Source organism: Crocodylus siamensis, chromosome 2, assembly GCF_052110815.1.
Source record: "Crocodylus siamensis isolate JL-2025a chromosome 2, ASM5211081v1, whole genome shotgun sequence".
Lineage (NCBI taxonomy): Eukaryota > Metazoa > Chordata > Crocodylia > Crocodylidae > Crocodylus > Crocodylus siamensis.
The window spans coordinates 91,318,167-91,334,113 of NC_143396.1; the positions used below are offsets into that span (position 1 = coordinate 91,318,167).

The 15,947-nt window shown below is 38.1% G+C and overlaps 1 protein-coding gene across 3 annotated transcripts in view; it reads right to left on the bottom strand.

Moving 5' to 3' along the window:
- The window catches only part of SLC10A7 (solute carrier family 10 member 7), a 205,498-nt gene that overhangs the window by 25,758 nt on the left and 163,793 nt on the right, over window positions 1–15,947 (bottom strand). For all 3 annotated transcript variants that reach the window (XM_090036352.1, XM_090036351.1, XM_090036350.1), the window contains 3 exons: window positions 7,379–7,544; window positions 2,778–2,829; window positions 623–696 (listed from right to left, as the gene is read on the bottom strand). In XM_090036352.1, coding sequence (XP_089892478.1) covers window positions 623–696; window positions 2,778–2,829; window positions 7,379–7,544 — 292 coding nt within the window. The remainder of the gene's footprint in view (window positions 1–622; window positions 697–2,777; window positions 2,830–7,378; window positions 7,545–15,947) is intronic.

The window sequence follows — 15,947 nt, forward strand, 5'->3', positions numbered from 1 at the left end:
TTAATTTCTACCATAACATGTCTGTTATCAATAAGGAATTTTGAATGAAAAATACTTCAATCATGTTTTAGACTAACGAATCATAATAAATAAAACATGTAGTCCAAAGATAAAGAAAAATGCACTTCAAGATAAATATACTGAATTTGGTAAAACTAAGCATACAACAATACTGTCCTTGGTGGTTTGTTTCCAAACTTTACTTTATATTTGCCTTGGGCTAACCAGTTTTGAGCAATAATATCTTTATTGTGCGACTACATAAGAATAAGTGAGAACATTATCAGTAATGAACCTCAAACTTTATCAATATTGGATCAGTGACGGAACATCAAAAACAGGAAATAAAATAGCCTTCTTTAAAAGGAGGAACACATTAATGGTTTAACAGTACTACTACTGATATCCCAGCTCAGAAGACTATGCTGTCTTCCTTTTAATAAAGGCTCAGTTTCCCTGTGCAAAAGCGTTATAATTTATATAGTAATATTAGTAATATTAAGGGTACTTGCTGTTGCACTGAACCGAAGAGCTACTTTGATTTAAAAAAAATAACATTGAACTACAAATACTGTTAAGGTTTCATCAAAAAAGCTAAACTTGATCTCTCACACTGACTTACCCAAGGTGAGGGATTTGTGTGTAGAACAGAAAATGATAGCCACTGTGTCTGCTGGCGTGAAACCAGAGTTCTTCCTAGAAAGAAAGAGTTTTAATAATCCTTGTTAGTAAAAGCCTTCTTAAAACATCATTGATCAAATGTAGTACTTTAAGTACCCATATGCATGTTCATATCACTTTGATCAGTACTAGTGACAGAAATAATTCTACCCACAAATGAACAGTAGTGTTTGATTTTTTTTTAACAGAATTGTTTCTCAGTTGTGGCAAACTCTCTAATGAATACATTCCCACAAGAAACATACAGCATTCTAAACAAGCTGTATGTAGGACACAACTTTATTTCAGGCCAGGTTACTTTTTCAAACATTCTGTATTGCATTAGTGACCAGGTCATCTTTGAAAAAATGCCCAACAGGCAGTTTTTATTTTTAGTGGATAATGCTATCAATTTTATTATCCAAACAGTATATGAAACTAAATTTCAATAGCTGCATATAAGGAGATATGCATATCTACATCTCTATTAAGAGAGAATCTGGGGTCAGGACTGATGGTATAAAATTAAAGCCAAGAAGGGTGAACAAATGACGAAATCTGTGTACCAAATGTACGCAGAGAAATCTGACTACTGTCTAACAGAGGTGTATTATTGCTCAGGCATTGTCACACCTTCAATCCAAATGGGGCAGAGATTTTTCTGAGATTCATAATATGTATTTACAAGACTTGTGGTGCTCAACCTTTTGGCACCTTGGGCAGGATGAATGGCGTGGGGTCAGTCCATGGGCTGGATCCTGTGGGAGGGGTTGGTCCACCAGTCTGCAGGACTCCCCATGCATCTGGAAATTTGGCAGCAAGGGAAGCAGTGGAAGTGTTAATTCTGATGGTGCTAGAAGGTCCCTGCTGCCTGCACTCCCTCTTCTCAACCATACGCTCAGCTGTGGATGAAGGGGGCTTCAGGGAAGGGGTATGGTTGAGGTATGGGGCACTCTCTGGTCAGCAGAATGTAATATAAGGGATGTTCCAGTCAGTGTAAGTCAGAGTATCCACACCCCTGCTCTAACATTCGCTGGTAATGAATTTGGCGCTCAGCTGGTACCAGGGAAAATGGAAAAAGTGACACCACTTTGCTTCCCAGACCTCAGGTGCAGCAAACCTGAGTTCAACACAAGGTAGTCAAGATCAATGTCTTCCAAGATTTTTCATAGCAAATTTGCTTAGTTTACAAATACAGAGACAAGAGTCAGCCAAGTGAAAGTATTGAGAAATACTGAAGAGATATTAGGGATGTGCGAAGTGGGTCCTATTTGATTCGTATCTGGATTCGGCCCTATTTGATTCATCCAAATCCGAAGATTCAGTGCTGATTTGGAGAATCAGAGATTTGGACACAGACACAGCTTTAAATGCTTTTTCTACATACCTCGAGGTACCAGGCATGGCTCGTGAACACTGCCATGCTGGGGCAGATTGAGCATCCCACAGGAGCACAGGGGGGCAGCCCCCACATGCTTGGCAGCGAACCCGGAGGTACTTCCAGTCCACTTCTGGGTCTGCTGGGGAGCCCCCCTGTGGCTCCTGGCTCAGCAATCAGCTGCAGGGGGACCTCGGGTGCCCCCCCAGACCCAGGAGGTAACAGCTGTCAAGCTGAGGGGACACAGGGGGGCCCCCCTGCATGCTCTCCGGGGGATCTGGAAGTGGACTGGAAGTGCTTCTGGTCTACTTCTGGGTCTGCTGCTGAGCATGCTGGGGAACGCCCCCCACCACACTTCTCTGGGACATTTCATGTGCCCCAGCACTGCAGCATTCACAAGCCGCCTGCTACCTAGAGGTATGTAGAAAAAACATTTAAAGCTGGGTCTACATCTGAATCGCCAAGTCTCTCCAAATCAATTTGGAGGGTTCCGATTCAATTCAGAGAGATTAAAGGGTCCCCTGATTTGATTCAGATTTGGAAGTCTGGCCACCAAATAGGGCAGAATCTCCACCGAATCAAATCAGCGACTGAAGCTCCGCACGGCTCTAAGAGATATCTATCTGAATTTATATATTATAAATATATAATTACACACACATACAAATATATTATGATTATACTGTTCTGTACAAATACTGAAAATATCTAAACATTCTGTTTAATTCCAATCACATACCTGGTAGAAGACAGGAAAGTTACAAACATGAAGCTCAGTTGTACAAAGAATACTGAAAAATAAATATTTAAAATTTAAGTTTACATGTTAGAAATAAAAAGCACATAAACCTCTATATTATGTTCTATGTAAATGCCTCATAGTGGCATAAAGGATCAACTTATACCACTCTCATTGCATCTAGACAGGAGCTGTACTGCAGAGTTGATTGACTACCTCCATAGTAAAGTGTCACCATCTACATGTGTCATAGAATAGTACTGTTTGGGACAAGTACTATCTTACAATAGCATAATTTACACCACTGCAATGCACGTGTAGACGGTGACCAGGGCTAGCTGGAACACAAGGGTGTTACAGTGCTGGCTGCCTGTAGCAAGCCCCATATTGTAGTACCCTTGTGCCCCTGCCAGCTCCTCTGCTGGCTTGGGGCTGCTCCGCCCCAACTTGAATTGCTGATCCTGGGCATATATAAATACTGTGCCCAGAAGCAGCTCACTCCAGCATGAATTGCACCAAAGTTTATTGTGTGGGGTAACTGCACATGTAGATGCACCCTCATGGACCAAATGGATGCAGAGAAATCTGATTACTGCCTAACCTGTGGCCATTTAAAGGCTGATAAATAGGACAATTATTTCTGAAGAAGCAACAGGCATCACCATGTCTGAGGAAGCATTTCTTTAGCAAAATCCATTACCGTGTTTATAGCAGGATTTTCACAAGTAATGCCTCCCAATAAAGTACTCCTCAGCATGATGTCAAACTGACAGAGAAGTTCACTGGTAATACTATGCATCCATTTCCACAATTCTGCTTGATAGGAATGATGACAGTACCACCTGTTTGACATACTGCAGGAGCAATATATTTTAATTTAGCCCATACTTAATGGACTGCAACAACAGGGCGTAAGCATGAATACTTCAGACATATAAACATGCATGCATACTGAGGTAGATAATCCTTCTGAAGAATGCCTGTATTTTCTATTGACATTAATAGATGAAAAAATCATCTATTTTCAATCAGTTTGGATCAAAGCCAATTCCTGAACCAAGCAGCATTCATAGGGTGGAACCTCAGTAACTGTTCAAAAAAGCTGAGTTTTTTTTAAATGTGGATGGGTTCCTGAGACGGACTATGCTCTCAGACAGTTTAGTACATATGTGGCAAGCCAAACTGGCACCTTCCTTTGGTGTGGATTCTGAGACCAATGCAATACACTCCCCACGTGGGAAAAGGGGCCTCTAGGGAATCACGAGGCAAGTGAGCATCATCTCAAACATCACAGCCCTTGTGTGCAGGAACTCTCTTGGCTGTGTGATATCTGAAGAACCTGTGTAGCCACAGACATACCTTCTTGTGGGATATCAGAAAGACAAGATTAGGGTCTATGCAGAATTTTATATTTACCATTTTATTTTTATATTTAGTTTTACATTTATCAAATACCAGAAGGTATTTGATAAACATTTGCTGGCAGAACCTGAGTATGGATTGACTATGAAACTAGTGTGCCCTACAGTACAATGTAAGCCAAAGCAATAATATGGCTCTACCTCCAGTTAATAAGCAGGCAGCACAATCGTCATGGTAACTACCAGTGATATTCTCCAGTTATAGTAAGAATTTTCTGAGACAGTGAAACTAAAATTTTTTTGCCTCACATGGTATTTTTTCTTTGGCCTAAATATATTAATTTAAGATGCACTAAAAAAAAAATCTCTGTTTCATAACACGTTCCTGCCACTTTCACATTATGTACAGTTTACTGCAGCTATTATAACATGAAAATGACAATAAAACAGTGATCTGGAGAATAAGAAATGCAACTTCCTTCAAAACTCCTCAGGCCAAGTTTAGCTCTTATATAACATCTCACACAGCCAATATCTCCACTAGAGTTGTACAGATTCTAATATTAGAAAATCTGACTTGCTCATCTCATCAACTTGCCTTATTTCTCAATATTTGCTACATTCTGAAATGAAGCAATTCTTTACCTGTAGAAAGTATTAGCTTTATGTTTTAAAGTTTATGTAAAATTTTTTGCTAAGGAATTTTGGTGCACAATGGAATTGTATAAGGACTGAAAATGATATAATTAAAAAGAAACAAAAAAAAATCCTCCCCAGAAAGAACTGAATCTGTATGATTTTAACAATTTAAGGAAACACAATGTTGTGCTGATTGTTGTTTTTTAATCCTGAATATGGTAAATGCGTAGATTAGCTTTGCAGAGGACATGACAAACAATGGAAGGAGCTGGACTATAAGAACTAGAGAAAGATACACCCACCAATCTGAAATAACAGCTTTGCTTATTTTTCATACTAGTTGACACCACAGCAACATGAGGTTCTCTCAGTTTTCCCTTTACTTTCTTTACATTTCAATTGAGTGCTCAGAGCATAACTAAGGAGGGGGGAGGGTTGACTTTGTGGGGAAGGTGCAAAAATAGGCATTGCTGCATCTGGTTGCTAGCTGCACCACCAGGACTGGTGGCATGGGTAGCTGGTGCTACCCAGGGCATTGTGATTGCTCAGGGCATGAAACTGCCCCATTAAACCTCTGTGAGAGCTTATGAGGTACCTCTGCACATCCTTACACAAATCTATGAATAGAAAACAAATGCAGCAGGTAGACAGTGTCCCTCAGAGTATGTCTATTTTTCATCCAAATTATTTTTAAAACACTTCTTTCCCATCACTTTTAAAAAAGTCTGTAAGATGCAGACTCTGTTTATTTGCTCTCAGCTTAAAATGTTGATTTTTAGTTTGCTATCAATTGCACCAGCAGCAATAAAGAATTGCAATATTGCAAGTAATATTTTACATGTATATATAGTGCTTTTTCATCTGAAAGTATTCCTCAGATCCTTTCCTGCTGGAAAACAACCATAATCACACAGGCTGCTTATAGATGGTAAAAAAACCAAACCAAACCAAAACAAAACCAAACCAAACCAAACCTCGCTTTATATTTAGCCCTGTGAGCCTTTGTGCTGAGGCCAGTGCATGTCCAGAAGAGGCATCATGTCAGTTTGACATGGTTCGCCCAACATCTGTATAGATCATGCTTCACCAGGGCTTCTTGGAGCTTTTATCTAATAGCTGATACAATCAGCTATTAGACAGAAGTGCCACAAAGTCCTGCTGAAGCGCACAATCTATACAGACGTTGGGTGAGACGGGTGAAACTGATGTGATGCCTCTTCAGGAAAAGTGCTGTTTGTTTGTTTTTTCCACGTCTGTCAGTGGCCATGATTTCTATGTCACTCTTACAAAAAATATTACCATTACAGAAATCTACAGATGTTATACAGGAATCTATCTAAAATCCATTCAGCAGTCTGGTACTCTATTTAGCAGCATCTTTGCCAAAAGACTAAGTATGATCTGCTAGGATTTAAACCTGTGTTTCAAACTCAAATTTTAGACAAGAAGCCATCCTCTCCTTTAGTAAACCACTGCTGTAAGAAACAGCAGGTTTTTTCTAAGTCAACATTATGAAGTTATTTTTCAATTAAGCAACAGACATTTTGTGAATGGCATAATTTTAAACTAAAAGCAAGTTCTCTAAATATTTTAAAGGTATGGTTGCTTTTTTCTGTTCATTTAGAAAAAAGCCCAAAAAACTGTTTCCTTTTTTGCATGTTAAGAGAGAACCTGAGGACTTAACATACTACAAAAAAGGATCTGAGATGAACTCAAATTCCAGGTGAGAGTCGGTGACAAAACTTCTATTGATTCAGCATGGCCTAGATTTCACTCATTGTGTTTAAGACATACATATGGTAAAAAGAGTGTTAATGATTTTCCAAAATTCAATGGTGGTAGGTTGTGCGGGGTATGATTTGTGTTGCTACTATTGGGGGATTCGAGTTACAGATCTTCTGCACTACCTGGAATGTCTGTGCCTACAAAAGGGGGGAGCAGAGTAAGAGTAATTGACTGGAAGAGTGGGCAGTTATTGGACACTGCTGCCCTTTCTTGGGAGTTCATGATCAACTAATGGATTTCTAACTGACAGCAAGGATATCGGGGTCTATTCCATAATATGTGAATGAATAAGGTACACCTGAAACATACTTTGCAACAAATCACTTTAACCATGGAAATGTATCCCCCGCCAAGAAAATCCCAATAATTTCTACTTGTATAAGACTGACAGGAACAGTGGTTCAAGAGCTATTAGAACGATTTTCTGTGACTGATACCTCAAAATGGAATCTATTCTTTTTGTGTGCAATACTAAATCAAAACATGTCCTGTCCTTTAATAATAGATAAAACCTCAAAAGAATGGGCAAAAATATTTGAAAACATAATATTTATGCCCTTTCAGCAAGGAAATACTACAGAGCAATCTTAAGTGTACATGACAAGATTTATCCGATTATTAATGCTGTTGCTTTCTCAACATCCTGAAAAGCATGCAACCTCTAGTAGTTTTTCTAATCTATCTTGCTTACAAGATGCATTAAAAATACAGAATTCAGCTCCATGCTAGTTAAACTTTCCTTCTCCTTCTAGTAGATGCTATTCATTGTATAGAAGAGACTAACTGATCAAAGGAATATTTTAAGGCTAAACTTACTTATGAACACGACTATAATCAAACTGAATTTATCAAGGTCAATATTTGGATTGGCGAAAGTATCACAGAATGTTGTGTAGATGATCATCAGGAGCACACAACTGCTGATAGCACCAAATGGAGGTTTCTTCCTTTCAAGCCAATCCTTGATGTATCTTCGGACAATCTGAAACACATAAATCAACAGGTTGCCTTTTCTCAAAGATGCAGGGAGCCAAGTTGGGCATCACAAAATGAATCTGACAGCAGAAAGACATAAAGAGAAGAGAATAATTTGGATGACGGCCACAGTGGATTTCAAAGCTTCCCTGCCACACAACTCTTCTTCTGGGGAATTTAACATTTGTAGTGCAACTTCCACTGGGTGTCCATAATGAGAGTATATTTTCAAGTACATTCATATCCATCCTTAATCATGCCAAATGTTCTTTGCTAGCTGTCACTGAGACATGCCCATTAAGCCTCCCCAAAGTTTATCTCCTCTGCTGATACTAATGGATGTATGTAATTATCACAGTCCCCTTTGCATCAACAGACAATTCCAAGTGCAACTTTGGGAATCTTAAAAATCTGACATCTTCAGGAATTTCATGACGGTAGATAATCGAAAGTGATCCATGGAACATTTTAATATTTAAATAGCCAGAGATGCACCAGAAGTTTTTAATTAAATTATAACTCATGCTTGAAAAGCAAAAGTGCATGTGTTGTGGGAGTTTAAATAATTCAAACTCTGAATATCTAGAGTTTTTGTAAATCCAAAGACAAATGCCATTTGCACGCTTTCAGAATGCCAGAATTAACACATAAAAATGAACAAACCTATAGTGCTTAGTGCAACTTTTCTACTTTCAGGAACTTGAATCTGAAGTTGTTTTGCAAGATTTTGTCTTAGAGACAAATTTAAATGTAAGAGTAGTTTTAACTTTAAAATTATGCCAAATTATACAAAATTGAGCACCACATATCTGAGCACTGTGTGGGGAACTGCATTTTTCCTCTTTATTTTTAAATGGTTTGAAAAACTTTTTTAAAGCTTTTATCCTATACCCATGACTTGTGTTAGTTTTCAGCAATCCCATTATTTTCTCTAATTTCTCAGGAGATCTCCTTGCATTCTGTTACCAGGCTCTTTTATAAATAATAGTTCATCATGGCCATTGCAATGAGAGGGTGCTAAAAGTGTCATGACGCCTCCACAGAGTATTACTTTTAATAAACATCAGCACTATTAATTGAGTAATATGGAAAAATTTGTAAGTACGCAAGATCAAAATCACTACAAGACCTTTTCACAAGTTAGCTGCCCGGGCTGGGAAATTGTTTGTAGAACTGTCAGTCCCTATCACCACCTTCCTAGATTATTTAAAATCTCTCAGTAAATCCTATAAGGATCTGCCTAACCTGTTAATTTCATGAAGTAAATTTGATCAACTACATGCAAAACAATATAATAGAAAAGTAGGGCTGGAAGGGACCTCACTAGGTCATCTAGTCCAGCCCCCTGCTCAAGGCAGGATAATTCCTGACTAAATTGTCCCAGCCAAGGTGTCTGTCCAATCTGCTCTTGAAAGCTTACAAGGATGGAGATTCCACAATTTATCTAGGTAGCCTGTTCCAATGCCTGATCACTCGCATAGTCAGAAAGTTCCTCCTAATCTCCAATGTAAATTGCTTTGGCTGCATTTTGAGCCCATTGCTTCTAGTCCTGTCAAGGAGAAACACCCTTCTCCATCCTGCCCTGCAGATATTTGAAGACTATTATCTAATACCCCTGCAGTTTTCTTTTCTCTAAACGAAATGACCCTATTCTTTCAGCCTTTCCACATAAGTCTTACTTGCCAAGCCTCTAAATTATTTGTGTTAGTCTGAGCTGGACTCTTTCCAATCTGTCCACATCCTTCTTGAAGCACGTGGCCCAAAACTAAACATAGTACTCCAGGTGATGTCTCACGAGTGCTGTATTGAAGAAAAAAACCTCTTGATTTTCAAGAGACACTCCTGTTGATACAACCCATTGTGCTGTTGGCTTTTTTTTTTGCAACAAAAGCACACTTGGCTCATATTTAGTTTATAGCCTGCTATAATCCCCAGGTACTCCTCTGCATTACTGCAGCCTAGCCAGTCATTCCCCAGTCTGTATCTGTATAATCAATTATTCCATCCCTAGTGCACAATCCTATTCCTACCTCTGGAGAATCTACAACTCCATCTAACTTGATGCTGTTCTCAAATTTACTAAGCATGCACTAAGTACTTTTGTCCAAATCATTAAATGAAGATATTAAACAATATCAGACCCACGACAGACCCTTGGGGAACCCTACTTGATACCTCCTCCCAACTGGACATTGAGTGATTAATGACTACTTGTTGAATACAATGATCCAGTTATTTATGATGTTACAGTACTTTTGTCTAGTCTGTATGTCCTTTGGTTGTTAATGAGTGTCATGAGAGACCTTGTCAAAGTCTTGCTAAAGTCAAGTTATAATCAAAGCCACTGTCCTCCCAACATCCATAAGCCTTTCAATCTGATTTCCTATTATAGAAGGAAATGAGATTGCTTAGGCATGGCTTGCTCTTGGTGAAACCATGGTGGCTGCTCCTGATCACCTTGTTCTCCTTTAGGTGCTTCACAATAGATTCCTTGAGGACCTGCTCCACAATCTTTCCAGATATTAAGGTCAGGCTCACTGGTCTGTAATTCCCCTCCCTTTCTTAAAGATGGGCACTATGTTTGTCCTTTAACAGTCATCTAGGAACACACTCAACCTCCACAAATTCTAAAAGAGGATAGCCAATGTCTCTGAAATTACCTCAGTCAATTCCTTCAGTACCCGACAGTGCATCTCATACAGCCCTAAAAATCTGAAATTATCTAGCTTCTTTAAGTAACCCCTAACCTGTTCTGCTGCTACTTTAAGCTATATGTCTCCTTCCCTATCTTTGCCATTAACTGCACTTGTCATCTAGTAGCTGTCCCTATTTGTGAAGACTGAAGTAAAAAAGGCATTAAATACTTCAGCCTTCTCTGCATCATACATAACCATATAGCCCTCTGCATTCTGTAAGGGACCTACAGTTTCTCTGGTCTTCTTTCTTTCTTTTGACATAGTTGAAGAATCCCTTTTTATTGCCTTCTATGTCCCTTGCCAGCTGCATCCCAAAACATGTGCTCACCTTCCTCATTTTCTCCCTGTGTGCCTACCAACCACTTAGTATTCTGAACATGGTATTCAGACACCCTTCCCTTCAGTTCCTGTCTCATGCCCCTGTTGTGACAAGGTATTTAGCAGAATTTCCACATTTGCTGGAATCTGACCACTTCATGAGTGGTTCTACTATGGCTTTGAATTTGCGACCTCTGGGCTGTCAACTTTAGCGCTTGCACCACACTCCAGGCCCCTTCAGAAGTGGCATAATGATCACCCTTTTAGAATGTTTCTAAAATTTCTGCTGAGTAAAATAATAGTCTTATGGGAAACCATATAATGAAATCCTAATAACCCAAGTGATATCTCCCAACTTCCAAATGTGATGCCTGCCAGATGTGAGAGCATACCCTAAAAATATAACAAAACTTTTGAAGAAGCTGAAGAGGATTTCTGTGATAAAATATACAAAATTTCTTTCAGCCATCCCCTTAAAAGCCACTGTACAGGGATGAACCATTATTATGGAGTTATAAAATTTTAATGAAAATGTACAGTGTGGATAATGTGAAGAGAGATCAAGCCCAAAGTATGCTAATGTTTTAATTCTGTGACCTGCTAGAGGCAAGAGGCAAGGTCTCTGGCCTCTAACATGATCTATTTCAAAATAAATCCCCCTAAGTTTAGGGTGTACTTTTGGGGAAAAGAAAAGCTATTTAAGACTGTATACATGGAATTTGAATTAGAATACTCTGACCTGGGCTGGAACTGTGATTAGTAGATTCAAGGAAAAAGAAAATGCAATATAAATACATTTGAATAGGTTAGTAAAAATACATTTATCGCTGAAACTAGAGTAGAGGTTCTGTGCCAAACTGTTTGAGACAATTTATTTTAGGTTATCTATGGAATTGTTTTGGTATTTATATTACATATGGAAATATGTTATAGATTCAAAATATGGAAGAAAAGGAAAAAATGCCTTACAATATCAGAATGATACTTGCCCAGTAAATCTTCTGCTATATCTAATGAGCTTTCTAAAGTTTCTCGTTTAACTTTCCACAATTATCTTTTTTGATAATTCAGGGATTATTTTGAGTCCACAAAATTTAAAGACAGTCTGACTTCTCAATATATTTTTCTTTATGAAATCACGTAGGCAAGACCACAAGAACTAACTTTTGTTTTAACAGCAGCAGTTTAAAGACATGTACACCGTAGGCATGTCTACACATACGCTTAGGCATGCTTAGATTTAATGTGCATTAGCTTAATGCACATTAAGGTGATTTAGGTTTGCATCTGCACATGCATGTTAAAATGCATTAACACTGTGTGCGCGGACTGACGTCAGACTAAAGTTAGTCCCATGCCAGTCCATACACAGTGTCAATGCACCTTAATGTGTCTATACTTGCCTTAATGTGCTTTAGCTATTCACGCCTAAATTTGCTTTTGTACCTGCTTTTGTAGGTATCAAGTTTAGGTGAAAATAGCCTAAAAATCACCATTTGTAAGGAGTATTAAGGGTATACATGTGTAGACACACACCCTTAATACACCTTAAATCAGGCTAAAGTGCCTTAAATCAGCATGTGTAGATGCACCCAGTAAATACATTTGGAGAACGTCTTCCTCCTTGTAGACTCGATACTTTACTTTTGTCTTATATTAATGTAAAAGGTGAAGTAACTTTAAGGGTCTGGGCTTAAAACTGTTGGATTGGAAGAAATCTAAAATAGTATTAATTTTAAGAAGAGAGGCTGAGCTATTGAAGCTTGCGCTAGATGTTCAGTAGAGAAACTCACTTCAATTTCTTCCATTAGACCAAAACTCATACATTTGGTATTTATTAATGTTCTTTAAAACATTTATATTTTAAGATGCTTTGAATTAATGAGCTTAATTTTGAAAGCCTAAATATTTTCCAGCAGGACTAAAAAACACAAACAACGACAAACCCAAAAAACACCTTTAAAGATTTTCACTGAAATAAACTGCAAAGAAGAGGAAGAGGAGAAAAGCTAGGCAGGTGTGAACCTTGGTGATTCCTACTGACTCTACTCTTCAGACAGGAAATCAAATATTAGGTTGAAATGCCAGGAGTAATATGGATTGCTCTTAGAAAGAGAATCTGGAATGCTAATTGGAGCCTAAAGTAAACTGCTGAAAAAGAAAAGTCCATGAACAAAAAAAAAAAAAAAAGAAAAAAGCTACCAGTACATAGCCTGTGCTAATGCCAGCAATTTCAGACACTACTTTCATGTGCCACCTGAATCTCACTGCGCCTTTCAAAGGAGGAATTATCAACCAAAGCAGCACCTGAATGGAGAGTCCCTTCCTCTCTATACAAGGAGTCCAATAAACTAGATAAGAGTTCTAACTTGAATCATTCCCAGCATTTAGATTTGTTGATAAAAAATACACAATAACGTAACATATTTTAACTTAAATCTTCTTGCCAACTTGGCTGTTCCTAGGGTTTATTCCCATTAAGTACTCAGTTCACATTCTGATGTAATACTTCTTTTCATAAAAAGGGTAGAGAGACACACATACTGTTTCTTTCTTACACTCTGAGAAGCAAATATTTACCAGGCTCTTCCTTTTTCTTTTCGAACTGAGTGGATACTCTTGATCACTATCCATATAAATTATATCAGTTGACCTACTTTTATAAGCAGAGAGACGTGGTTAGCTGAGCTAGTCTGAGGTTAGGCAGAAGACAGGGTAGGGTGGCACCTTAGGACATTTATGCTCAAACTTGATTTATATGCAGACTTGAGTTTGCTCCACCTACAAGCTGAGGCACCTGGCACTGAGTTGCATGCATCTGTATAAACAGTGAAATGTGTGTCAGCACTAAGAAAGTGGCAGTGGTGCACTTCTGAACTAAAATATCTTCAATGTGTTTTTGTTCTAAAACGTGCTGGTGCCATTTTCTCAGTGTTGATGTGCATTTTGCCGTTTATACAAATGTGTGCATTGCTGTGCTGGGTGCTTTTAAAAGCACCCTGTGCTGTGGCACAATTTGTGTACAAATGCCTGGAGGTACTAAATTTAATGTGCATTACCTAAACCATATTAATGAACATGCAGACATGCCCTTAGAACATTTTTCCACATGCAAGTGCCCAGCACTGTGACGCATACATTTGTACAAATGGCAAAATGCACATCAGCGCTGAGAAAATGGTGGTGACATGCTTTTGAACTAAAACACATAGACGGTGCTTTAGTTCAAAAGCACATTGCAGCCATTTTTGTGTGTGCTGACGTGCATTTTGCAACTTATACAACTGCATGCGAGACAGTGCAATGTGTGTCAGCTCGTGTGTCAGTGCTGAAGCAGTGTGTCACAGGACCAAAAAGTATGTGTATAAATGCCCTTAGAGACTAAGTCATTCAGAGAGTCATGATTTTGTAGGCTACTGCCTATTTCTTCATAGCATCTGACAATGTAGGCTGTAGCCTAAGAAAACTCATGCCTCTCTGAATGAGAAAGTCTAAATTACTATGCCCTTTCTTCTGCTTTACTTCGATAAATTAGCTCCTGGCATAAGAACTCATTCAAGGTGAGTCAACTTTCCATTTAACTTGGGCCCCATGGATTCCACTGATTAAGTGATATTAAAAATCATGTACTAAGATGTTGGTCAATTAACAGCTTTCATTTTCATAATACTAAAAACCAGCAACTACAATATTGCAAGACCAAACAGAATATTTCCTGATATCTTTATATATTTGTTTCTTTGCCTATATTTCTGTGGAGATGCTGTCTTATTTCTTGTTAAAGTGAAATATCAGAAGGGAACAAATGGTCTGAATCTTGTTAATCCATTATCTCAGTTTTCCATAGAAGCATTTCCGTACTAATTTCCCAGATGACAAGGCTTCGTTTCTGCAATTCACTTGAAGTTTAACTGTGAAAAGGAGGGCTACCTCTATGGACATTTCTACTGGACATTTCTATTGGACATTTCTGTAACCTTTGGTTTATTTTTCCATTTTAAATCTGTTTTAACTTAATTATATTTAATTTACATTTTTCATCATTTATGCTTCTACTTTTCCCTTCTCCAGTACCAACCAGTATGACTTTTCCTTTCAATTGTAGCCTGATTGCTGGTAGGATTCATAGTCAGAATTTCACTGATATATTTTCTATTTCACCTAGCTGGCAGTCTGTATAACAATACAGCAGGCAACACTTTGAAATTTCATTTACAAATACTCATTCTTAATGTTGGAAAAGCTCCTGGACAATTTGGACACAGATGTAGGAGATGGATCTGAAATCCCATGTTTGTAGAATATCACATGTTTTTACTAGACTAGATTCCATGAACCATTACAGAACGTACACAACTTACCTCACTCTATAGATTTTGGGGGGAGGGCAGAAAGGGGTGCAGGAGAACTGCTAGTGTCATTAATTTTAGCTTTAGTTAAGGACTGTTGAATATGAAGTGCCCATTTTATGCTGGCAGACAAATCACCAATGGGGCAACTAGAGAATGCATGAATGATAATGTACAGACATGCTTTTTATTATTTATTCATAGAAAACAGTGGGTTTTGGTGTGCTGCTTTGAAAAATGTTCAAACTAGTAGAATATAATGAAAGCACAGTGAAAATTCTATTTCATTAACATTTAATCATAAATCGCTCTTTAATATAAAACATAAAATAAAAGTCTGTCATAAGCACTTAGGTGTAGAGAAAGGAGAAAGTCTGTAAAAAAGGCAAAGGAAATATTGCAGTGGCACTCGATGTTTCTGTTATATGTCATTTCTGGAATTAAAAAAAAAAGAAATAAAACAAAGGAACAATGTTCTTTGGCCAAACTCTCAAAATTGCTGGACATGATAGAACTGTTTATAGGATGTTCTAATCTCTTCTTTACTTTGCTGACAAGTATTAACCACCCACTGAAAGGAAGGCAAACATTAACCTAACATGCCAATGTAGCTCATGAATAGCAGTCTTCAGTACTCACATTAAACTAAATATAAGCCTGTGCTATATTAAGAAGAGTATATCAGAACTTGGAGGCAACCTGTGAAATCCAGAAAACATTTCTTTTCCTTAAAACAGCTGGTATATGTTTGCTTATGTTACAGGAATTTTCCAGCTCTCTATATGTATATACAATAAGGGGAACAAATCACAGATTGTTATACACTACTAATCCTCAAACAGAGTAAAGCAAACACAATATTTAACTAATATTGACAATAGGTCATGGTGTATGTACATATGGGTACAGAATGGTGAACTACAAGGTATGCTTGCTATACCTCCAGGGGATAGGACTCCAGTGGAAGATCCAATCTCTCACTGATGATATCACTGAAATATGGCGAAAAGGTGACTAGCCTGGTCCAGATTTCCAGTCACTACTATC